The 24916-nt window shown below is 33.4% G+C and overlaps 1 protein-coding gene across 1 annotated transcript; it reads left to right on the top strand.

Annotated features, from left to right (window-relative positions):
• Positions 1-415: 415 nt before the first annotated feature.
• LOC121389148 (chromodomain Y-like protein 2) lies at positions 416-24916 on the top strand. Its single transcript, XM_041520758.1, has 7 exons — positions 416-520; positions 2887-4003; positions 17483-17886; positions 19233-19396; positions 20677-20887; positions 21144-21287; positions 22856-24916. The coding sequence occupies exons 1-7, from the start codon at positions 416-418 to the stop codon at positions 23015-23017; spliced, it is 2307 nt and encodes a 768-aa protein (XP_041376692.1). The 3' UTR covers positions 23018-24916.

The following is a 24916-nucleotide window of genomic DNA, read 5'->3' as shown; positions in this document are numbered from 1 at the left end:
AACGCAAGTAGGCCCAACCTCGGGTAAGCACATGACCGACTGAGCTAAATCCCGACCCTTTTTAAATAGGCGACTAGTTCTATAAAATATTAGGCTAGATTATGTACATGATTAGTCCTTAATTTGGTTGGCCCTACAATTTGAAGAAAAAATAAACAAAAATAAAATAATAATAATAAAAATACATAATATGATTGTTCGTGCCTTAAATTCCTATTTTTAATAATTTTAGTTTACTTATAAAATGATAAATATATTTTTTATGCATTAAAAAAACAACCCCACACACGTTAGAATTGTTAATATATTTATACAGCATAATTAAAAATTGTAGAATGTTCCCGAATAAATAAATAGGCCATTAAAATCATTAGGCTAAACGCGATAGTCGATTTCATATTGCGTGTTTTGGAACATGGACGGTCAAAATGAGCGCCCCCTCTCGGAAAGGACGCAAGAGTTCACTCGCTTGCCTGGCACCTCTGTTTATCATGAAATGGCGGAGAAAAATATATACGAGGTAAACAGTTTATCATCGTCAGTGCGCGTGGAGCATTTGAAAAACAATTCTTCATGCGGCGTGGATTTTTACTAATTTATTCGACTTTTAGCTACATGCAGTACTCCGAAAACTCCCTACTTTTATACCTGCCGCGCCGTATTTTTGCTTTGTGCGCTAAGCCCATGGAGCTAAAAATAAACACGGAATTTCATAAGCTTACTAAACTCGTGATAATACGGATACCTGCGCGGTTAACAGTAGATTAATTATTAACTGTAAATTAATTAATTAGGCATTGAATGTTAAAAATAAGGAACAGTTCAAAATAAACGTGAGCTTAAACTATGAACAAATAGCAAATGTATTAAACATCATAAAAACTGTTAAAACACTAATTTTTGGGGTTTTTTAAAAGTTTTGTAAATTAAATAGATTTTAGAACAAAAGTTAACATAAAGTATCAAAAATGTGTTCATTTGATTTAGTGAACAAATAATAAACTTAATTATGAAATATTAGATGACACCTGGCAATTGTTATATAAATATGCTGTTTATATAAATCCCAACAATTTGATTTAGTTTGTTTAAATATTTATATTCATAATTTATATGTAAACTAATGTGAACATAATACTTATTCATATGGATCAAATGGAATTATATATACATGGTATACTGAATTAAATGTATTCAATAAACATAACCATAGCCTTTGATGTAGTTAAAATAATTTTGTCATTGAAGATTTATTTTGTTAATAATGATGCAAGTACTTCAATTAGGATTTTGTGAGTATGGTAGGTTATACATTTTTGGTTTGTGTGTCCATTTGTTGCATTATTTCGTTTGAAAAAAGTTTTGAATAGCAGCTATATTACGGGTATTTAAGGATATCCGGACGTAGTAAAACAGGGCTTCTAGAATTTTATAAAATCCACTTGCCACGGGATCAGTGATTTGAAAAATTTACTAGCCATGATAATACAATTTTACTAAATAATAGTAAAAATTGGATATATATTATCTAAAGAGAGAGATATAGCTTTAAAACGCTAACATTAGGGGTGGGGTCAGAATATTCATATATTTACAAAACAGACTTTACTGCAACATTTGACAAAAAAAATTCACTAGCCGTCGGACATGGCAATAGTAGTTAGTTACTAGCCCAACATTGAATATCACTAGCCATGGGAGTGGGGCTACCATAATCTAGAAGCCCTGGTAAAAATCACAATTACTATGTCCTTCGGACTACCAGTAAAGTTTAAATATTTTTGTTATATAAGAGTTGTTTTTTGTAAAGTTAAATTGATGTTTAACAGTGAAAAATTGTATAAAATCACTACACAATTTTATACTAATTTTTTTACTTAAACATACATTCACAATTATTTTTACAGTTTTTATAAATTTTACAAACAATACTTCTATTTAGTTAAAAATACACAAAGATCAGTTTGTAGCATCCTTTCCATGACATATATTTCGTAATGACTTTCCCATTTGGTGTAATGACGTCATCTTCTGAGGTTTATCAAAGGATAACAATCAGAATAGAGTAAATCCTATAATGGCGGGAAGTTTGTTGTAATTATTTAAAGTTAAAGCAACATTTTTATCAGTGACATATGTGCATCTAACTTTATGTATGTTCGAGGATTCTTTTCCGAAATGTAACATTTTTGAAGTGAAGAATTATTTGTTAGAAAATTACAGAAAAATGTATGTCCTATATTCAGTGCTGGATTAAGCAGCTGTGGAGCCATTAGCAGAACGACAGCACAACACCATACTACCATATCCTTAAGTCTCACTACACAGATGTCATCTACCATTGAAAGTTGAAACCCATGTTAAATTGCCAAACTTAAATGACGATTGCCAATAGAACGGGTTCTCTTTTGCACTACATACACCACTGCGAACATACACTTTATAAGCATTTATTTTCGCTCCAAAATTGAGAACATTTCCATCTCAGTTTTTTTGCTTAAGATATGACTTGATCATTAAGCAATTAGCATTAACCAAACTGGCAATAGGTAATGAAAGCTGTCCTTTTTTGTACATGTCTATGAAATAAACAACAGTACAAAACAAGTAACATAGATTTCGTCACAGTGACAATGACATAGCGAAATTAGGCTGATCAAAGCCATTTTTTTTATCAGTTTGTGTGGTTGCATTAGACCTGCAAACAATACCCACTCATCTAAAATTACATTACTGAAATTTTATTAAAAACCTGCAAATAGTAGGTGACAGGGTTTAAAAATACTTTGAATTTAATGTATCTGTCAGAAAATAAAAAGGCTAATGCTATTACCCGGTATTATCAGATTTGATCAGTATTTAACATTGTTTATTGCTTGTTTTCAGGTGCAGCAGATTCTAGGGAAAAGGGACATAAAGGGTTATGTGGAGTATTTCGTCAGATGGAAAGGGTTCTCTTCGGACTGGGATACTTGGGAGCCAGCTGAAAATCTGTCCAACTGCAAGAATCTCATCACAGAGTATGACAAGAAGCACAAAAACCAAGCAGTCAAGTTGGAAAGAAATGAAATGAGAAGATGTGCCTTAAAGCTGGTGAAGAAAAGCAGACAGTCGAAGAGTTTGACCAAACTGGACAAGGAAACAAAATGTAAACTTATTCGGAATGGACCTATGCAGATTAGTAAGCGTACAGAGAAAAAGAAATCTGTGATGAAGCAAGACAAAGCCTCAAATCTTGGATCGGGCAAAAAAGATATTCACGGAAGGCATCTGACAAAAAAGGAGAAAACTGTGAACAGATTTATACACAGTAAGCTATTCTCCAGTAAAATATCATTCAGTAATGAAACACTGACCACAAAGGACGTACCCATTATTCTTAAGAAAAAATTTGGAAAAGGATCTGTAAAACACATTAATGCCAGCAATGCAAATAAAGACAAGAAACCAAAGACTCTCTCGACAAAATCATTAGCCCAGAAAGCTCTTGATCTTCAGGCTGTGATAGACCAAGTTGCTAGGGGAAACCATGAACTTTTAGATGATTCCTCAAGAATTGTATGTAAACATAAAAGGGGTCTTGGAGACGATTCTAAGTCTTCATTGCCATCAAAGAAACAGACTGAAAACAAGACTAAAGACAAAGAAATTCTTAAGAAGGGTGTAAAAAGGAAACAGGACAAAGTGGACGGTTCTGATGATGACGATGATGATGTCCTGTATTCTGTGAATGATATTGCTAGCTGTAAGCACAAAACAGAAGAGCTGAAACTTTCCAATAAGACAGACGATAGTCTTGATAGTTCAGTTCCAATAAAAAAGGCAAGCAAAAATCTAGTGTCAAAGTTTTCAAATGTAAACCCAAAGTTTACAAATGACCTTGTAAAGGGTAAAACTGTGAAAAGATTATCAGGTGATACGGCAGTGAATCAAAATCATAAAAAGCCCAAGAAGCAGCTAATTCTCTTGGGTGAAATGAAGGCAAAGGATTCTAGCAGCTCAGGTAATGCAAATCATGCAGGTTTTATTTCGTAACAACAAAATAATTAATTAATCATTAGTGGTAAAATTGTGTCAAACGAGTACTTAATGCATTACCAGGGTTTTTGTTTTTAGCTATAGTTTACATGAATCATTGCCATCTGAAATCAAGGTGCATGGCTCCAAATATCGGTGTTCAAAAAGTGAAAAGCAGTCCATTCTTTAGCCGTAGCAGCTGAAATAGAAGTTCACCTGCTAAAACCACTAAAAAAATTCAGTAAATTTTTTAAAAGACATATGTATACATACATGTATGTATGATTATCTCATCTGTTATCTAGCTGATGATTCTGTTGTATTTTAATTCTATAATACATCTCCGAGAGCCGCCTGCTATCTTATTTTCAGCAGGCCATATTTTTTTCTTAGCAAGACATTATTCTTTTATTGTTATAGTTCTTTTTACCTGCTATTTAAAAAAAACCCTAAAATAACAGCGGCCCATATTGTTTTACTTCCTATTTCAAGCCCAGAGATGTTATCCATTCCATTTGGTTTCTTCAACTAACTGCATATTTTCTGTATGTCATCAAGGGGTACAAAGTAAACACAAATATTTCCATTTGTCTGGAGATCTGTGAACAATTGGACTCTCAGATCTATACCAACATGTAGCATATATATACATGTGGCTGGTACTGAAAAACACAACCTTACATATGATGTAGTTTGACTACATAATAATCTTTTTGAAATAATACATTTAACTGGCCTGAGCTAGCTTACTGGCATTATTAATTTTAAGCAGTGTTATACACTGTCTAATAATAATAATTAGCATCTCTACGTTGAATATGTATATTAATTATTATGTTGTATTTGTTGTTGCATTAATTACAAAGCATGCATTCGTTTTGGTTTTTTGAACATAGTTATGTAGTTTATTACCCCAGTGGTCACTTAAGTAGGACATTTTTTATTATATACATAACAAGGGTTTCTACCAGAGGGTATGAAGGATAACATCATGTACCCTAAAATCTTGGAAATTAATGGATGCATTTTTATAGGTTTTAGTAAGAGAACTGCTGTTTAATTCTGTTAAAGTACATGAAATGCAGTATTGATGGTCTGTTTTGTTTAATTATTACATACCCTCAAATTATTTTCTGGCAGAAAGCCTGATAGCTTTGAATATAATATTGATCTACATAAACCAGGAGTAGCTCTGGGTGAGCAAAACATTTCGCCAAACTCTCTATATAAAAAAAGAAGCAAAACCCAGTTATTTTCCTACAAAACACTAATTATTACTTGAAATTCTTTTGCCAAATTAAAATAAAATTCACCAATTGTTCCTAAAATTTGTAATTGGCGAATTTGATGAGTGGCAGAGCTAGCCCTGAGAAACGATGAAAGTGTAGACTAATAAGCTTACAGCCTGCATCAAAAGGTTCCATTAATTGACGAGTAACTGTACAATGATGGGTCTTTTACAAGTACTTTCTCCCAAACTGGATACCATATATACTACCATGGCATTTTATATACTAGTATATATATCATTTATGGAGCATTGGTTGGAACAGTTTAACAGACTGGACTCTCACACAAGGCCTGTATGTACACTGTTGGTTGAAATCCCCTTAATGAGTTTGGCTTTTTTGTTAAATTTGACACCCAGTATAAGGCCAGGTGTGTTGTTAACAAAAGAACCTAGAACTTGTAACCCGGTCAGAATCTCCAGCAGGCCCCGATCAGCTGCCTCTTGTCCACGCTATCGTTCAGTGTCACATAGCTTTATGAGAGGGGAATGAGTATATATGATGGTGATGGTAGATCATGACTTAATACCAACTACAGGTAACTACAGACTCTGTGTTTTACCAATTTAGTGAATGTATTGAGAAAATCTGTAACTAAATTAAAGTGGGCCAAGCAAATTATAATAAAATTGAGGTTCTTTAAAGAATTCTACTTATTTGATTACTAGTAAATTGAATACCATGTTGTCAGGGTTTTATCAGTTGTGTTTCTAGGCTCCGATAATTGGCATCATTCCCCACCATTCCCCAAAAGCTACATTTTTAAAATTTTATTCCCAATTTTGAAGTAACAAATTCCCAATCTGAATGTAAATAATTGTCATTTTTAATTATTATATAAAGATATATTATGAAAACAATACGTGAAATTTGACAAACACCCCTTCCCTCCCTTATAAGGTTTCATAATACAATATATACAACCATGTCCGGTGATTCGGCGTTCTTGGTATTTTGCTCAAGTATGCTTAGGAAGTTGTCATGTTGTTGGTGTTTTTAACGAATTAAAGTTCAATTCCATTTTCAATGTTTAATCAAATATCAAAATATTTATTGTTATGGGTACAATTAATGGTTTTTTTTTAGAATTATCAACAATTATATCATAATTTCAAAATAAATCATTCACCTGCTTTTGTGTATATAAAGGCGAAGTAGCTCAGCCTTATTGATAATAATAAGAATGTTAAAACCAGTCTAAAAAATACATTTCCCGCATTTTTAAAATTATAGTAAACTGTATAATTATTTTTTTCAGTTATTTTTATTTAAACTGAAAAGGAAAACACAGGCAAATGCAAACAAAACAAAAGTTTTACACCTTAATTGACAGTCATTCCAGTTCACAATTGTTACATTGTTGCAACAAAAAAAACAAATAATAATAAATGCGAAATAATTAAGATCCACATATGTGCACAATCTACCCGAGAAAAAACTCCATGATTTTGAAACTGATTACGAGATGGATCTTGTGTGATGTTCATTTTCATAGTAATAATTTTTAACAAGACAAAAACAAAAAAGTACTAAAATAATCGTGGGACAATAGTGTAGCGTTTATGGACTACAAAGTGAGGTCATGGGTGGTTTATACATAGCGGGGTCACCGAATCACCGGACATGCAAATCGTTTTGGATACAAGGGAGTGTCTACATTTATAAATGGACAATTTTAAAATGTTTATTTACTACAGACATAAAACAATTTGTAGTATATTCAGATAATGCACTGCTTCAATGTTGAGAGACAGTTTATTAAGTATTTCACAGTGTTCACAAAGAAAATGGTCTTTTAATGGTTAAGTGTGCCGATACACCGGACAGCACTGTACTACTACTAACTGTCAAACAGAAAGGTGTCTACCTCAGTAACTGTGGTCAGTAACATTGAGACACAGAAATTAAGTTATGTGTAGCAATCAGGCCAGTAAAAGTTTACTGACAGGCCTGTTTGAGTATTTCTCATCGAGTCATATTCATTTTGCAGAGTAGAAAGAAATCTTTGCTTCCAAAATTTTAAACTGGAAGCAATTTCCAGAAACAAGTGAGAAGCAGTTCTAAAAAGATAACTCAAAATTTGACTCATTAGACTTGTAGTGCAACCTTTTTTTTAACATCAATGCAGAAGACAAATGGGAATAACGTTTATGCCAAACAAAAAAATAGGTGTGTTTCCGGTCGACCGACCGTCCCTAGTTTTACCCCCCCCCCCCCCCCCGACCCTAATTTTTTTTTCTCTTAAACTGAAAAAACCCTTGAAAAAATAATAATAAAAACAAAATAAAAAGTAAAAATAAAAGAGGACAATTAACATCACCAAACAAGAGTATTTTCTTCCTTGCACATTACGATACATTTTGCACATGTAATTCCCTTCCGAAAAACATCGAGAAATTATGGAAAAGCTTTTGTAATAGAGTTCCTTCCCCTGATTAGCTACCACCGAACAGCTTGGTCGGTCACGGAAGTAACCGTGTGTATGAACATAGCCTTGGTACAGGTTATTTCGATATTTTAAACATCTGTTTATGCCACAAATCCATATATATTATTTATAGATAATGTTATATAAGTACACACACATTAAGGAAGAAAGGGAAGGGGGAAAAAAACAACCCCAAAAACCCCCCAAAAAACCCTACCTACCTACCCTAATTTTTTGGGGGGATGCAATCGAAAACACCTATTTTTTTGTTTGGCCTTATATCATTGCTCTTAAAAATATACGTGTACATGCACATATCTGGAATTCACCGGCCTCGGTGACGTGGTTAGGCCATCGGTCTACAGGCTGGTAGGTACTGGGTTCAGATCCCAGTCGAGGCATGGGATTTTTAATCCAGATACCGACTCCAAACCCTGAGTGAGTGCTCCGCAAGGCTCAATGGGTAGGTGTAAACCACTTGCACCGACCAGTGATCCATAACTGGTTCAACAATGGCCATGGTTTGTGCTATCCTGCCTGTGGGAAGTGCAAATAAAAGATCCCTTGCTGCTAATCAGAAAGAGTAGCCCATGTAGTGGCAACAGCGGGTTTCCTCTCAAAATCTGTGTGGTCCTTAACCATATGTCTGATGCCATATAACCGTAAATAAAATGTGTTGAGTGCATTGTTAAATAAAAAAACTTTTCTGTCTTTATATCTGGAATTCTGTTAAAAACAAGATTGAAAACAAAAGTTGCTTGTGAAGTTGAAATTCAGCTATATATATAACTAGGGCTCGAAATAGGGGCCTACTAAATGCGAAAAGTAGTCAATGTTTTAGACCTAACAGTTGAAATAGAAATTCACCTGCTATAACTACTAAAAAATTGCAGGTAATGTCGTAATTCTGTTATATAAGTCCATACTGCACCAAAATCTGTCTCAGATCGATGTTCTAATTTTCCACACACTGTCCTAAACCCTTGAATTCTCAATCTTTCTTCTGGCAAGACATATGTATGTGTGTATATGTATATTTAAGCAGGACATATTTCTTTTGGTCAAGATTCTACTTTAAAAAAAAGAAATCAAAGCAGGCTATATTTTACTTCCTTTTTTGAGCCCTGCATATTGTGCATTTTGAGCAGCATTTTCTGCCTGCTCCAGGTCAGTTTCGAGCCATGTCAGAAACCCAACAGTTTTGGTATGTGCTGTATGCAATGAGAAAATCCATGCATCGGTCAAATCATGCCATAATGACAGGAAAAGCATGGTTCTATTAACAAGTGTTAAGGGTTTAAAAAAAAATGTGTTTCTGGTTTCCCGACCTACCATAATTTTATGTAACGACCCTGAAATGTTTTTAAGCAACTTTTTTTCTTCTTTTTTTTAAAAATCATGATCCCTGATTTTTTGCAATCAACAAACCAGATTCGGAACACATTGGCCGATTATAGTTTCTCAGTTTGAGTTGATTTAAAAAAGAAAAAAAAAGTTCCTACCTATCTACCTACTCTATTTTGTTCAAGGATGAAACCTGAAATGCACATAGTTTTTTTTTTTTCAGGCCTAAGGAATATAGAACAATTGTCCTTTTGTTGTTTATTTGGCTACAGCCATAAATCACTCTGTTACATTCATTACAATATAGTGTCATCTCATTGGTCCAGCCGTAGCAATGGGAGCTGGTTCATATTCTGATGATGTCACTTTTATATTGGTATTTTGTCTTATTGAGTGTTATTGTTTTGAAACCAAAAAATAATTCAAAATAAAATATGCACTTTTAGTGTTATGATAATTAGTAAGTTTTAAATTTAATTATAATGATTGTCTGTTATTTATTTTATGTTCATCATTTTACAAATTATCCACAAGTTTGTAGATTTTTTTTTTTCATACCCTGGCAGAGCTTCTCAAATTTTTATAAAACCCACTAGCCATGGGATCAGTGATTTAAAAAATGTACTAGCTACGATTAAAAATTCACTAGCTCTACTTTACTTTAAGTTAATACAATTTTACTAAATAATAGTAAAAATTGGATATATGTCACCTAAAGAGAGAGATATAGCTTAGAAACACTAACATTGGGGTGGGGGTCAGGATATTTATATATTTACCAAATAGACTTAACTGCAACATTTAACCAAATTTTTTCACTAGCTGTCGGGCATAGCAATAGTAGTTATTTACTAGCTTAACATTGAAATATCATGGTTTTCAACGGGGTAAGACGCAACAGACGAAGCTCCACACAAAAATGGTTTTAAAGAAGAAATTACAGCATTATATGTGACAAGAAGGTACATGTGTTTATATGACGATCTGTTGCACTAAAAACTGTACTTGAAAGTGAGTGTATAACTTAGAAATTGATAGAGGAATCTAGCAATAAAATTCCATGTAGATAGCCATTACAAATATGTAGCCATTGTTGGAGGACCCAAGCCCCGACCCAGACCCACGAAGCCTTTTCAGGCTATTGTATTGTGTAATGCTGAATTCGAACGTGAACTGTTAATCACCCATACGCTAGTGTAGGCTATCGATTAAAGGATATCACGTGATGTTCTACTTCTACATTCTCAGCTCTACGGCTTTACTACATTAAACTTCTAAACAATGGCGACACGTGGAGATAAAAGATACATGTCTAGTAGTGACTCGAGTTTCGAGAAAGGTAGAACAGATGGTACAAGACCTAAGAAAAGTACATCTAAACCGGACACCCAAAAAATAAAGCAAATTGTAAACAATGATGAAGAACAAAAACAACAAACCACAACTACACAGAATGTCACATCAAAATCAGCCTCAGATTCCACTGCTCTAGATATTAAAATGATGATGTCTCAGTTGAGTGCTATAAATGAAAAGCTAATTACAAAGGAAGATCTAAAACGCGAGTTAGACGTGACAAAAAACTATATTCTGGCCCATTTGAATGAACGACTAGAAAAGCTTGAACTTCGAATTTTAACAGTCGAAATAGAAAAGGACCAACTTCAAAACAAAAATCGTTTGTTGAAGGACAAATGCCAAAAGTTGGAAAGTGATATTCATTCCGCGGTATTTTCAAGTAACCTCGCCCTGCAAAAACACAATGAGCTTGAACAATATACCCGAAAAAACAGTGTGCGAATTTTTGGTGTCACAGACAATGATAAATATGAAACCGCGGAACAGTCAATAGAAAAGACAGTTGAGGTTTTGGCAAAAGTTGGTGTCAAAGTGACAAACGCAGATATAAATATTGCCCACCGTATTGGAAAGTTCGAACAGGGGAAGTCAAGTCCAATCATAGCAAAATTCGTTTCAAGAATTCACAAAAATCAAGCCCTGCAAAATGGGCGAAAATTAAAAGGAACACAAATAGGAATAAGTGAGGACTTAACTACAAAAAATGTAGCTTACCTGAAAAAATTACAAGAACACGAAAACGTATTGGCAGCATGGACCAAGGACACGGAATTTTACGTGAAACTAAAATCCAATGAACAAGTAACTCGTGTTATACCAGCGGTGTTCTTGAAAGAAAGCGTGTACGACACGGACACAGAAGAAGAGACATAAGAAAAAGGATTTGGAAATATTTTCAAAATGTCCATAATAATACCGTGGGCTGTCTTTTTCTGTTACCCACACATTTGGTGATTCTTGAAAAATATTAGTGCGCCAAATAATTTATGTTTCGGGCCTGTTTTTTCAGACAATAACGAATTGGCCTTTTTTTATTACGCTGACACTTCAAAACATTTACCAATTAAGTTTTGTATTCATTTTGTTCTTTCAAGCAGAGTCATGCAAAGTTATATTTAAATAACCAATATATTAGTAAACTATGACAAGAAAATGTTTCATATTAATATATGGAAACGTGTGTGTGTGTGTGTGTTTTGGGTGGGTGTGGGTGTGCGCGTTTTCAAATTGGTACCTAAATTTATATGAAGTGTGTACATGTAAATGAAAATGGGTTTAATGATGTGAAATTGTAATTTAAATGTATACTGTTGATACATCCATGAGTGTGCAGTGTTATGTAAGCATATCATTTACATATCAATGTATTAGGCCTATTTGTTGGTGCATTTGCGAATGTGTCGAGTCCTACAGTGTGATGTGTGTGTGTGTGTGTGTGTGTGCACGCGTGCATGTATGCATATGTGTATGTATATATGTATGTGTGTATACTATATGTATGTATGTATATTATATGTATGTATATTATATGTATGGGTGTGCGTGTGTGTGCGTGCGCTTGAGCGTACGTGCGCTAGTTAGGTATATATATATATATGTGTGTGTGTGTACATGTGTGTGTTGTGTGTGTTATTGAGGGTGTAGCGCGAGCGTGCGTGTGTGTGTGTGTGTGTGTGTGTGTGTGTGAAATATAGTAATGTATTTACAAAGTTTCTATGAACAAGCTGTTATTGTTGGTGGTTGCTGATGTATTTTCGTGCTTAATATTTGTCACATATCATTTACAACAATTATGATATAGAAACAGCAAATGTCACACCACCCGTTTTCCCAAACAATTTTTTTGAATTTACATAAGAGCTAATTTATATTCATTTATACTATATTTTATCCACTATCAATATTAGTAGTACCGTTTCTTACTATGGTCATTTTTTTTATTGTTGCTATAATAAATAGTAATCATAACAATATTCTAAAACGTAATGACAATTACAATGCCGCTACTACCATCACTCTTTAGCCAGTATGTTCATTAATTACGTGAACACGGTCAGCTGAACACTATTCATGGAAGAAGCGAGCGGGTGGTCTGACAATCTGTCACTATTTGTGTAACTATGTATATGTGATTCACGACTTTACATATGTTTATATACCACACTATTTGATATGTACCCTAAATAGCTGTTAGCTACGTACTAATAATCAATAATATTTTCATGTAGCAAAATACCTACACTATTAGGCTATGATCTTACATGTAGTTTCAATATGTGTTTAAAGGTCGGGGAAGGGGATATCGTGACCTTTGACTATAGGTTTCTTTTTTCTCACTCGTTTAGATTTTTCTTTTGACTTTTGTTTCTCTTTCCACTGCTTAGAAATTTATATTTTGATTGTCCTTTCTCTAGCTTTGCTTTATATATTTTCACACCAAGAACTAAAGATAATCTATTTCATCCTTGATATTGATTTTTATTTTTTAGGGGGAAAACTTACTGTAAAAAATGCTTGAATTAAAGACCTGCCAATTCCTAGCAAGTTAAAAACACAAATCTACAAATTAAAGACTAAATATGTCTCAACAGTATTATATTTATACATAGTGTGTGCCCATATAACAAATTACATAATCTTGACAAGAACTTATCATGGCGTGTCTGCAAATAATAACGCTTAACTGTCAGGGGCTCGGGGACAAGAAGAAACGAAGGGATGTATTAAATTACTTAAAACGTAAATCATTTAGCATTTACTGCTTACAAGATACACACTTCACGTCAGACTTAGAGCCATATATAGAGTCGCAGTGGGGGTTTAAATGCATATTTAGTTCCTATACTGGAAACGCTTGAGGTGTGGCTATAATGTTTAATAACAATTTCGAATATAAGATACATGGTATAAGAAAAAATAACTCGGGGAAACTATATCATAATCGATTTAACAATAGAGGGGGAGAGAATTACCCTTGTGAACATATATGGTCCAAATGCAGATAACGATAACTTTTATCAATATATTTTAGATTGTATTGAAGAATTCCAAAATGAAAAATATATACTTTGTGGAGATTTTAATTTAGTACTAAATCAAGATCTGGATACAAAAAACTATAAACACGTAAATCATCGAAAACATGGAAGCATTTGATTTAAAAGACCCATTTAGAGAATTATACCCTAATCTCCGTAGATATACATGGAAGAAGAAAACACCTTTAAAACAAGCTAGATTGGATTTTTCTTAATATCCAATAATCTTATGTCTATGGTGGAAAAAGTCACAATTGAAAATAGGTACCGTTCGGATCATGCAGGAGTAGTTTTAAGGATAAACATAAGTCAAATAGTAAGAGGTAAAGGGCTGTGGAAATTCAATAACTCTTTGCTTTTAAACAAAGAATATGTTAAATTAGTTAAAGAAACAATTATAAAAAAGTAACGCGCCAACATGCTGTACCAGTGTATAATTTGGACAATATAGATTCAATATCCAAAGAAGAAATACATCTTATGATAAATAATCAACTCTTCTTAGAAACATTACTTATGGAAATAAGGGGCGAAAGTATATCTTTTTCTGTGTTTAAGAAGAAAAAAAGCACGGAATTAGAACAAAATATATGCGATGAAATTAAATCTTTAGAGGAGAATGAAAATACAATTGACTGGGAAAAAATAGAAAGTAAAAAGTCTGAATTATTAGAATTGCGAAAAGAAAAACTCAAAGGTCATTATATTAGGTCAAGGTCAAAGTGGATAGAAGAGGGCGAAAAGCCAACTAAGTATTTCTGCAATTTAGAATCTCAGAATTATTTTAGCAAATTAATATCAAAGATTAAGTTGGACAATGGAACAGAGGTTACGGATCAGAAAGAAATCTTAAAAGAAACAAAGACGTTTTACCAAGATCTTTACTCTAAACCATCTTGGCAAAATGATGATGACATTATTGAAAAACTATCTCACTTTAGTTTCAATAAATTAACTGATGAAGATGCTGAAGAATTAGAAGGTGAAATAAAATATTCTGAAGTTTTAGCATTTCTTAAAACAATGAAAAATGACAAGAGCCCCGGATCGGATGGATTTACAGCCGAATTCTTTAAATTCTTTTGGATCGATATAGGACATTATGTAGTTAGATCTATTAATTATAGCTATACCATTAACGAAATGTCTCATGTACAAAAGCTAGGCATTATAACATGTATCCCAAAACCAAATAAACCAAAAGAATTCTTACAAAATTGGCGACATTTAACTCTTTTAAACTGTACTTATAAAATGGCATCGGGGTGTATTGCAAACAGAATTAAAAGTGTTTTGGACAAATTGATAGATAAAGACCAAACTGGTTTCATAAAAGGAAGATATATTGGAGAAAATATTAGATTAATTTATGACATCATGTCATACACTGAAGAACATGATATTCCTGGATTGCTGTTATTAATCGACTTTGAAAAAGCATTCGATTCTTTATCTTGGTCCTTTATATATAAAGTGTTAGATATATTTAATTTCAAATCATATATTAAAAACTGGATAAAAACGTTTTACAATAACTCCCTCTCTAGTGTCATACAAAATGGATTTTTATCTGAATCTTTTAAATTAGAAAGAGGTTGTAAACAAGGTGATCCTTTATCACCTTATATATTTATTTTATGTGCTGAAATACTTGCAATTATAATAAGAAACTCGAGTAATATCAATGGTATCAGTATAGATGGTGAACAATATTTAATTTCACAATATGCAGATGATACAAGTTTCATTCTTGACGGTTCTCCCGAGTCCCTGTACAATACACTTTCGGTTTTAGACTACTTTGCATATATATCAGGCCTAAAAATAAACTTTTCCAAATCTAAAGCTATTTGGATAGGAACGAAAAAGTTTTCTACGGATTTATTCCATCATACGAGATGGAAGTTAGAATGGGGTCAAACTCATTATAACCTGCTTGGTATCAACTTTTCAGTGAACATGGAACATATAATCGAACTGAATTATGATTCAAAAATATCAGAAGTACAAAAATTGATGAGAGTATGGTCTTGCAGAAGATTGACGGTTTTAGGAAGAATAACAGTATTGAAAACGTTAATAATGCCAAAGTTAACTCACCTATTAATAGCTTTACCGAATCCAAATGAAATTCTGATAAAACATATAAATACATTATTTTTTAAATTTATCTGGCAGAGTAAAACTGAAAAATTGAAACGAAATTTAATAACGCAAGATTATGAAAGGGGTGGTATTAAAATGATAAACATAAATAATTTTATAACAGCATTGAAATATACATGGATTCGAAGAATGTTTTTAAATAACTCAAAGTGGATCACTTTGTTTAAGTCAATTACAAACATATCGTTAACAGACATGATTAAACAAAGTGATTATTTCCTAACGCGCAAAATAGAACATATTCGCAATAGGTTTTGGAGAGAAACACTGTCCAGCTGGATAAATATACAAAAAGTTCAAAACCCACAAAGTGTCGATGATATCTGGAATAACAGCAAAATATGTATAGGTAACAAACCATTTATATACAAACATTATATCAATAATGGTATCACATTTATTAATGATTTATTAAACGAACAAGGTGATGTTTTAACATACGAACAGTTTATAACAAAATATCATATAAATACAAATTTCTTGGAATATGCGTCAATAACAAATGCTGTTAAATCATTTATAAACAAATTAGAAAACATAAACAATGACACTTTCACAAGTCTTCAAAATCCTGTTTTCCCGTTCAAGATAAAACATTTATTAAAAGACAAAAGCGGTTGTAAACATGTGTATGATATGTTAAATTCACAAACTGTCATTCCAAAAGCACAATTGAAATATGCAAATGAAGGATACATGTATGATACAAAGAAATGGGAAAAGTATTATGTTATTCCTTTTCGATGTGTAAAAGACACGACATTATCATGGTTTCAGTATAGAATAGTACACAGAATCTTAACTACTAATACTGTATATGATACATTACGTGGATTCTAATGCTTGCGACATCTGCAAAGCTTCATGTGAAACGTTACAACATCTTTTCTTTGACTGTAACAAGGTTAACCACATTTGGGAATTAATACGAGAATGGATATTGACTGAAACAGGAATTGACATTATTTTTACTAATTTTAGTCAAGATATTGTTATGTTTGGTATGATCAATAACGAAAATAGTAACTTTGTAAATTGGTTGATTATCAACATTAAATATTATATCTACTGTATGAAAGTACAGAAAAAACTATTAAATATCAGTGGAGTTAAAAACATTTTGCAAAACAAGTTTGAAATAGAAAGATTTATTTTATATAAGAATTGCAATTACGAAATTTTTAATCAACAATGGACACCATGGCTTAATCTCTTTGATTGAAACGTATTTCCTAACAATAGCTTGTTTCGAATTCCAGGTCTTTTTCGTTTCGCGCTAATATAGATTTACACACCCCCCCCCCCCCCCCATGTATTTATTTATTTATTTATTTTATTTCTTTATCTATTTATTTGTTTTGTTTTGTTTGTTTGTTTGCTTATTTATTTATTTATCAATTTATTATTATGTGTTTTAACCATTATATCTTCTTTCTTCTTCTCCTATATTTCCCAGTCCTTTCCATTATATGCGTCATAGCAATTTGTTTTGTTTTTTACCAACCTTTAATTTATACAGAAACATTACAAATGCATTTATGTATCAAATTGTTATATATGACTATATAACATTATTATACAACAAATTAGATATGTGTACTTGTATATAAATTATATTACTTTGATGTAAGGCCATGAATTCAAGGCTCCCCATCCTTGACATGGTCAGAATGGACTGGGGAAAATAAATATTTAAAAAAACAAAAAAACAAAAAAAAAACCCCATTGAATATCACTAGCCATGGGAGTGGGGCTGCCATAGTCTAGAAGCCCTGATATTACCTCTATGAACATAAAAGAAATAACAAACATTCCTTAAATGTTCTCATTCTATATTCCAGTACTACATCCAGTTACTCCCGTATCACTCTACACCTCGGTAAAACCTGTCAGTCCCGTGAGAGGACAGCCGCCAGCAGGGCAGCCCTTACCGGGTCCTTCCATGATGAATGCTTACTTTGGAGATTTTGGATCGTATAAGATGCGAGCGCCTGTGATGCCGATGAGTCCGACTTCGATCTCGTATAAGGCTCTGTTGGACAATCTGCCGCGCCAGCTACACCTGAAAAACAGTAAGAACAAGAAACAGGTGGAGCGTGAGCAGGAGGTGGTCGAGAGGAGGGTCAGCGTCCGGGCGATGGAGTGTGCGTTCCGCTACAAGGAGATCGTCGTCAAGAAGTGCCAGGGATACACTCAGATTTGGCTCAACACTCGCACTAATCAGAAGAATGCCATTAATCCACAGGTGAACGAGATCGTCTCGGTTTTAGTTTCGATAGTGTAGTAGCTGAGAGTAGATGAGCCATCAGATTATAGTGGGTTCACATCTACAGGGCTCAAACTTAAGAATTTGTATCCCACGGCAATTTTAAAAAGAAATTCCAATGGTGAAACAGCCCACCAACAGCAATTTTGAGTCTGCCTATGGCAATTTTTAAACAGTGACATTTGCAGCAAATACACATTATTAAAGGGTTATTTTGCTGTATGTAGACATATTTAAAATGTGCAAATGTTACATATTGGCAGATAATATTACCATATTACCAGGTGTATACATTTTGCCATTGTTGAGCTTTACCGATGGCACTTTTGTGCCATCGGTGATGCTCTCTCTACCTATGGCAATTTATATCTCAATGGCAGCAATTGCTGTCGTTAAGTTCAAGCCCTGCATCTAGGGATTTTATTGGTGTTTACGAACTCATCTGTCATTTTAGACTTTGTAATTGTCCATTTTGATAAATTTATTAATTATTATTGAAACTTTTTTTGAGGAATTATAAAAAATAAATAGACAATTTCATGTTGACATAATTCATTTGTAAATGGGTCATGCCAAAATTGTTTACAAGTAACCCATTTGATTTTGCTTTTAAACCTGTTGCAACCATGTATATAATGTCCTTAATTTAATATCATGCTCCCAAGAAAATAAATTACACAAAAGTGGACTTGTATGAGCACCAGGCAAACAAAACTGTCCTCACAATTTTAAGAGGCAAGGAAAAAGAAAGAAATGATGATGCATTGAACTCATATTGTTTTTACAGAAGCCTACAATTTTTTGTAGTTGATTTACTGCAGATTGTTTATAAGATTAAAGGGACATTCCTGAGTTTGCTGTAATTTTTAAGATGTTACCGACTAACAGAGACATTTTAACGATTGTAATTACATATCAAATATATTTTTCTGCATAAAATATTAGTGGCTGTATATTAAATGTGTTTCTACCATTCTAATATTTGTACTAGGTTAAATTTCATTTTATTTCCTAAAAACTATTTTTTCGTACATACGAAATTATTTGAAGACAAAATCCAGTTTGGGCTTTTTACAAATATTGAGATGACCAGAAACACATTGATTATACAGACACTGATATTCTAAACAAACGAAAAATATATTTAATATGTAAGTTTAATGTTAGAAATATTTTGTTAGTCGGAAACATCTTACAATGCAGCAAACTGAAGAATATCCCCAATGAGTTCAGCCTAGTATGAGTTGGAGTGGTGATTGGGGTATGAGCTATAGCTACTTTTAAAACAAACAGGTAACAGGTCTTCTGTGGTTTGATTGTTACAGGTTGTTCAGGAGATCATCTCTGCACTGAATTCGGCCAAGTATGATGACAGCAAGCTGGTTATGTTCAGTAGTATTGGCAACGTCTTCTGCTCCGGTGTCGATCTTAACTTCTTCAAATCAGCTGACCGCAAGGTCACAGCTCGACAGATGGCAGATGCTGTCAGGTTTGTAGGTTTTTTAAAAACCAACAAAAATAATTAAATAGTTTTTATATCGTATGCGATCACTGGCTCCAACTTGAAAGGGAGTACATTGCTATGCTCATTGGTGAGATGTAAGCCAAATACACTGTCTGCAGCTCAGTGACTGATGGATTGAAAACATGGGTTTGATGAAAAAAAGCACTGTTTGATGAAAAAAAGTTAAAAATTTGTTGACACCTCTAGAGCACATTGATTTATTGATCATTGGCTACTGGATGTTAAAAATTTGGTAGTTCTAATAAGTATTCTTTGGAGGAAACACCCTACATTTTTCCATTAGCAACAAGGGATCTTTTATTTACATTTTCTGATAGGCAGGAGAGTACATACCAGGGCTTTTAATATATCAGTAATGGGGCACTAGTTGGGATGAGGATGAGAAAAAACCCAATTAGAGAATGTGTCCACCAAGGGGATTCGATCCAAACACCTCTGTCAAATGCTCGACCAAATGAGCGAGATCCCGCCCCTTTGTCTGTAGAAAAATTGATAATTCTAAAATTTAACCCTTGTTGCTAATTGGTAGGAACATGCTGTAATTTTAAAATCAGATATTCTGCTAATGACTTCCATATCAGTATAAATAAATATCCCGATGAATTCAGCTGACATTATGTTGAAGTTGTCAGAGAACATTCTCTTCAGGATGCCATCGTGAAACACTATGCAAGTTTCAGAAATTGCTGTGCAGTTTCAAAAACGTTAAATTGTAGTTGTTAATAATTTATTTGCAGTCACTGGTTATTAACTATCGCTAATTGAAATTTAGAAAACAAAATATTCCTTGGGTGTCAACCAGAATGTATGTAATATATAGAGATTATTATACAAGCTTGTGTGTCATACTGATTTTACAAAATGAATGTCAGGATTTTTGTATTGTGAGAGTGAGAGTGAGGATAATACATGAATCCTGTGACATATTTTATGAAATCAGTACTTTTTTTATTATCCATATTATTATTTTTTATTTTTTATGAATAACAAAAACCATCTCAAGAATATTTCAGCCACAACTAGAACGAGACGACAAAATGACATCATGATTCATATTTCACATGCAGTCTGAAATAGGACAGGGGAAACAATGTCATGTTATGACGTCGCTTCCCAAAATTACTTCATTACACTTGTTATTACACATATGCTTCTTCGTATGGTTTTATTAACTCGGTTATGTTGAACCTACATGTATACATGTGGATAATAAATACTTAGTAATGATTTTTTTAAATTTTCAGAAATTTGACCCAGACATTCATCAAGTTTCCCAAGCCGATTGTCGCCACGGTGACGGGAGCTGCCATTGGTCTGGGTCTGGCCCTGCTGCCTCTGTGTGACGTGGTGTACGCCAGCGACAAGGCTCTGTTCCATCTCCCATACACACAGCTGAGTCAGACGCCGGAGGGATGCGTCTCCTACACACTGCCGCTTGCTGTTGGACCAGCTATGGTAATTAAATACTCAATTTCTGCACAGGTACAAAACAAAAACACCCCACATTGACAGACATTAGGGATCACACCAATGCTAGCAGGAAAAAGTCAGCACATTAATTACATTGATTTTTATTTCTTTACATTTTTGGTCTTTAATTAAAAACAAAAAACGGCCTGAAAATGGTGAAAATGCCTCAATAGTGTTTAGTCAACCATGCATTGCCAAATTTCCATGTGATATTATATTTTGTTTGATGTTTGCCCCACAGAGCAGTGAGCTGCTGTTTGCGGGTCGGAAGCTCACCGCACTGGAAGCTCAACAGCTGGGTCTCGTGTCGCAGGTGTTCTGGCCCACCAGTCTGATGCAGGAGGTCATACCACGGGTCCAGTACATGGCCATGCACTCGGCTAAGGTATGTCTTATTCTTCTGTCACACAGCCGTTCATTTTCCGATTAACGCAGGCCTCTGAGAACTGCGAGCACAATCGATTTGTTTGTGTGTAGCTCATGTAAATCTAATTTTGCATAACCTATTTTTCATTTGAACATAATATTTAGGATGTCATTTACATGGACATAACAGGTCAGGCAAAAAGGAAATGGGTTTGTTTACTTTATTTTTTAGCAGTGTATAAATGGTTTTAATTCTCACAGGTCTGTTAAAGGTATAATGGTCCTCTTACAACATTTATGGTATTTCTGTCTGCAACTAAACTTCTAGCTTGAAATAATAATTTGTTTAGTTGGGGCGTTTTCACATCTAGTCACATGAAAATGTATTTCTGAATGCGTAATTATTTTGAAGTATGTTGGGGCTTCCAAGGTGTAAACATTTCAAATCTCATCTACAAGTAAAAGCTTGTGATCAGTTGAAATTGAAGTGTTCTGAGTTTTCGCACATCCCGATGATTCCCTTGAGTTTGCTTTTAAAAGGTACTTCAAAACCCAGAACATCATCACATCAAGTTACAATTTGTTTTGTTTAACGACACCACTAGAGCACATTGATTTATTAATCATCAACTAGTGGATGTTAAACATTTGGTAATTTTGACATATAGGTCTTAGAGAGAAAACCTGCTACATTTTTCCATAAGTAGCAAGGGATCTTTTATATGCATCATCCCACAGACAGGATAGCACATACCATGGCCTTGGATATACCAGTCGTGGTGCACTAGCTGGAATAAAAAAAAGCCCAGTGAGTCCAACTACAGGGATTGATCCCAGACCAACCGCACATCAGGCAAATACTATACCACTGGGCTATGTCCCTAAGCGATAAGATGGGGGGTTGGGGGGGGGGGTGCGCAACTGTCTCCCCAAGGAGCAAAGATAGAAATATTTGAAAAAAATGACGTAATGCTAATATGAATAAAAATGTTCATAATTCTGGCATTTTGCAGGGGGCAAATTCAGCCTGACCCCCATTAAAAATGGAAGCCTGTATGCCTATGACTATGTCCTGTCCCTTATCATACCAAGACAATTACATGCCTGTCAATGAATAAAAAGATAGAGAAAATCCGGTCCTGCTTCTCTTTAGTTTCCTAATGCACAATACAAACACAGTTGCTGTTTTCACTATTAGTGGTTGTTTATCGACTGTCTTGCTTAAAAAAAACCCAACATTTTTGTAATCCATTGTTATAGAGATCTGTAGAAAAAGTGTTGCATCTTTAGCCCATATTTAGGGAATGGGATCAAGATAGAGCATTCGCTGGAGGTACATGCGTCAGAGTATCAAATCCCCTTAGTGGACCTATTGTCAGGTTGTTGTTTTTCCCATCCCAACTAATGGTATATCAAAGGTCATGGTATATGCTGTCTTGTCTGCTAAGGACAAAAAGTAGCGGGCTTCCTCTGAAGACTAAGTCAGAATTACCTAATATTTGACATCCAATAGTCGATGATTTATTAATCAATGCTAAACAAAATAAACTTAGCTTCATCTGATTTTTAAATTTTTTTTTTTAATAGGCTATGGAGGCAACTAAACTGCTGGTTCGCAGTCACCAGCGGACAAAACTAGAGCTGACCAATGAGATTGAGAGCAACCTGCTGCTGGAGCGGTGGTCGAACGGGGAGTGTCAGCAAGCGATCGAAGTGTACCTCAGCGATGATAAAAACATTCTTATATGAGCTGTGATCACAGGTTTCATAAACTCATTAGTAAATTATTGACAGGGTTTTTTTTTGGGGGGGGGGGGTTTCTTTCTGTCTCCCTCTTTCCAGTATCATCTTTTAAGTTGTTGAAGTTAATGATTGTATGGTGTGGTGCTATCAATTGCTAATTGTTATTTCACTCATTGTGTAATAGAATTAATACATTATATACAGACTTGTTTCAGAGTATTGCAATAGTTGTACAGATTCCTCCTTTGCATCGGTGAAGATGCATTTAATTTTTGCAATTACAATAGTTTAACACCCAATAGCCAATGTATTTTTCGTGTTGGGGTGTTAAACATTCATTCATTCTGTGAAGATGTTTTATCGTCATTGTGCAAAAATATAAGCATGATTCATTAAACCTTTTTTTTTTTTTTTAAACTCATCTGCTTGCAGTAAACAGATGTATTTTTTTTATTAATAATTAATATTTTTTTATATATCTATACCTGTTGTCTTCAGCAGACTTTGTGAGTGAGTGACCCTCATGTATGCAAATGTTTGATGAGGTCAGTGATTGTCACTGGTAGATTAAGAAGTTAATTTATATATAATCGAAATGATGTAAAACATTAAATGCCACTTTTTGTCTTCAGTATGGCAGCTTCTCCAAGTGTTTTTTTTAGCAAATATTTAAATATTTCTCAAACTTAGTTTGGTATTAAATAACATGTCATGTGCTTTTATTTATATAATATTTTGCAAGTGAAAAAAAAAAATGAATGCCAGATGAAAACTGTATGTGCAGTCATACATGTAGATATATTTTTCTCGATTGCCTAAAACCTTGTACTATATTGGATGATTTCGATGAACAGTAAAACCATCACTTAAAGTCTCTAGTTACCATATTATAACCCATGTGTATGAATGGAGATTGTCCAAAGTATACATGTGCGTTTGTGGATTTGCATTGTAAGGGTCGTCTCAGAAATCTCTATATGAAGAATGTTTGGTTGAGGGCAGGAGTGTTTTATTTGATCTTGTGTTTGTAGTTCAAAGTTTAGTGTGTGTAATAGATTGATAATAGATTAATCATGTATGGTTTTTTTTATAAAATATACTAAAGTAGACATTATTATATTTTCTTCAAGTGTTAAAATTAACACTTGAAATAAAATATTGTTTTATTGTTTCATCTATGGGTGTTTATCACAATTCATGTGAAAAGAATTAATTAAAAAATTAATTAAACATTTTTAATTAAAATGCTATTATGTTTTGCTAAATGTTAAAGTTTTACATTTAGCTCCATTTCTAACAAACTGTAAGTCCAAGATGGATGAAACATGGTCTATAATTGCACCTATGGGTGTTCAACACAATGCACATTAAAAGAATAAAAAACTTATTAATTAAACATTTTTAATTAAAATGCTTTTATGTTTTGCTAAATGTTAAAGTTTTGCATTTAGCTGCATTTCACATAAAATTTAAGTCCAAGATGGATGAAACTTGGTTTATAGTTGCACCTATGGGTGTTCATCACTGCATGTGAAAAGAATAAAAAATTAATTTTTTTTTTTTTTTTAAATGAAGAAACTTTACGTTTAGCTAAATGTTAACAATTTGCATTTAGCTCCATTTCTCACAACGTGTAAGTCATAGATCAATAAAACTTGGTTTATTGTTTGTATGAATTGTCACCACAATGCATGCGGAAATAATTAAAAATTAAGTAATCAAATTGTTTTCATTAAAATACTTTTGATTTAGCTGAATGTTAAAAGTTTTGCATTTAGCTCCATTTCTAACAAAGATGGATGAAACTTGGTTTATAGTTGCACCTATGGATTTTCATCACAATGCATGTGAAAGAATAAAAACTTAATTAATTAAAAAAAATTAATTAAAATAATTTTGTGTTAC

The sequence above is a fragment of the Gigantopelta aegis genome, chromosome 14 (genome assembly GCF_016097555.1).
Source record: "Gigantopelta aegis isolate Gae_Host chromosome 14, Gae_host_genome, whole genome shotgun sequence".
In the NCBI taxonomy this organism is placed as follows: Eukaryota; Metazoa; Mollusca; class Gastropoda; order Neomphalida; family Peltospiridae; genus Gigantopelta; species Gigantopelta aegis.
Note: the sequence above shows the minus strand (reverse complement) of the source record. Positions and strands in the feature narration are given on the sequence as shown.

Coding starts and splice junctions, on each gene's coding strand:
- LOC121389148 (XM_041520758.1), top strand. CDS start 416: ATGGACGGTCAAAATGAGCGCCCCCTCTCGGAAAGGACGCAAGAGTTC. Junction 4,004..17,482: donor AAAGGATTCTAGCAGCTCAG/GTAATGCAAATC, acceptor TCTATATTCCAG/TACTACATCCAGTTACTCCC. Junction 19,397..20,676: donor CAGATGGCAGATGCTGTCAG/GTTTGTAGGTTT, acceptor TTAAATTTTCAG/AAATTTGACCCAGACATTCA.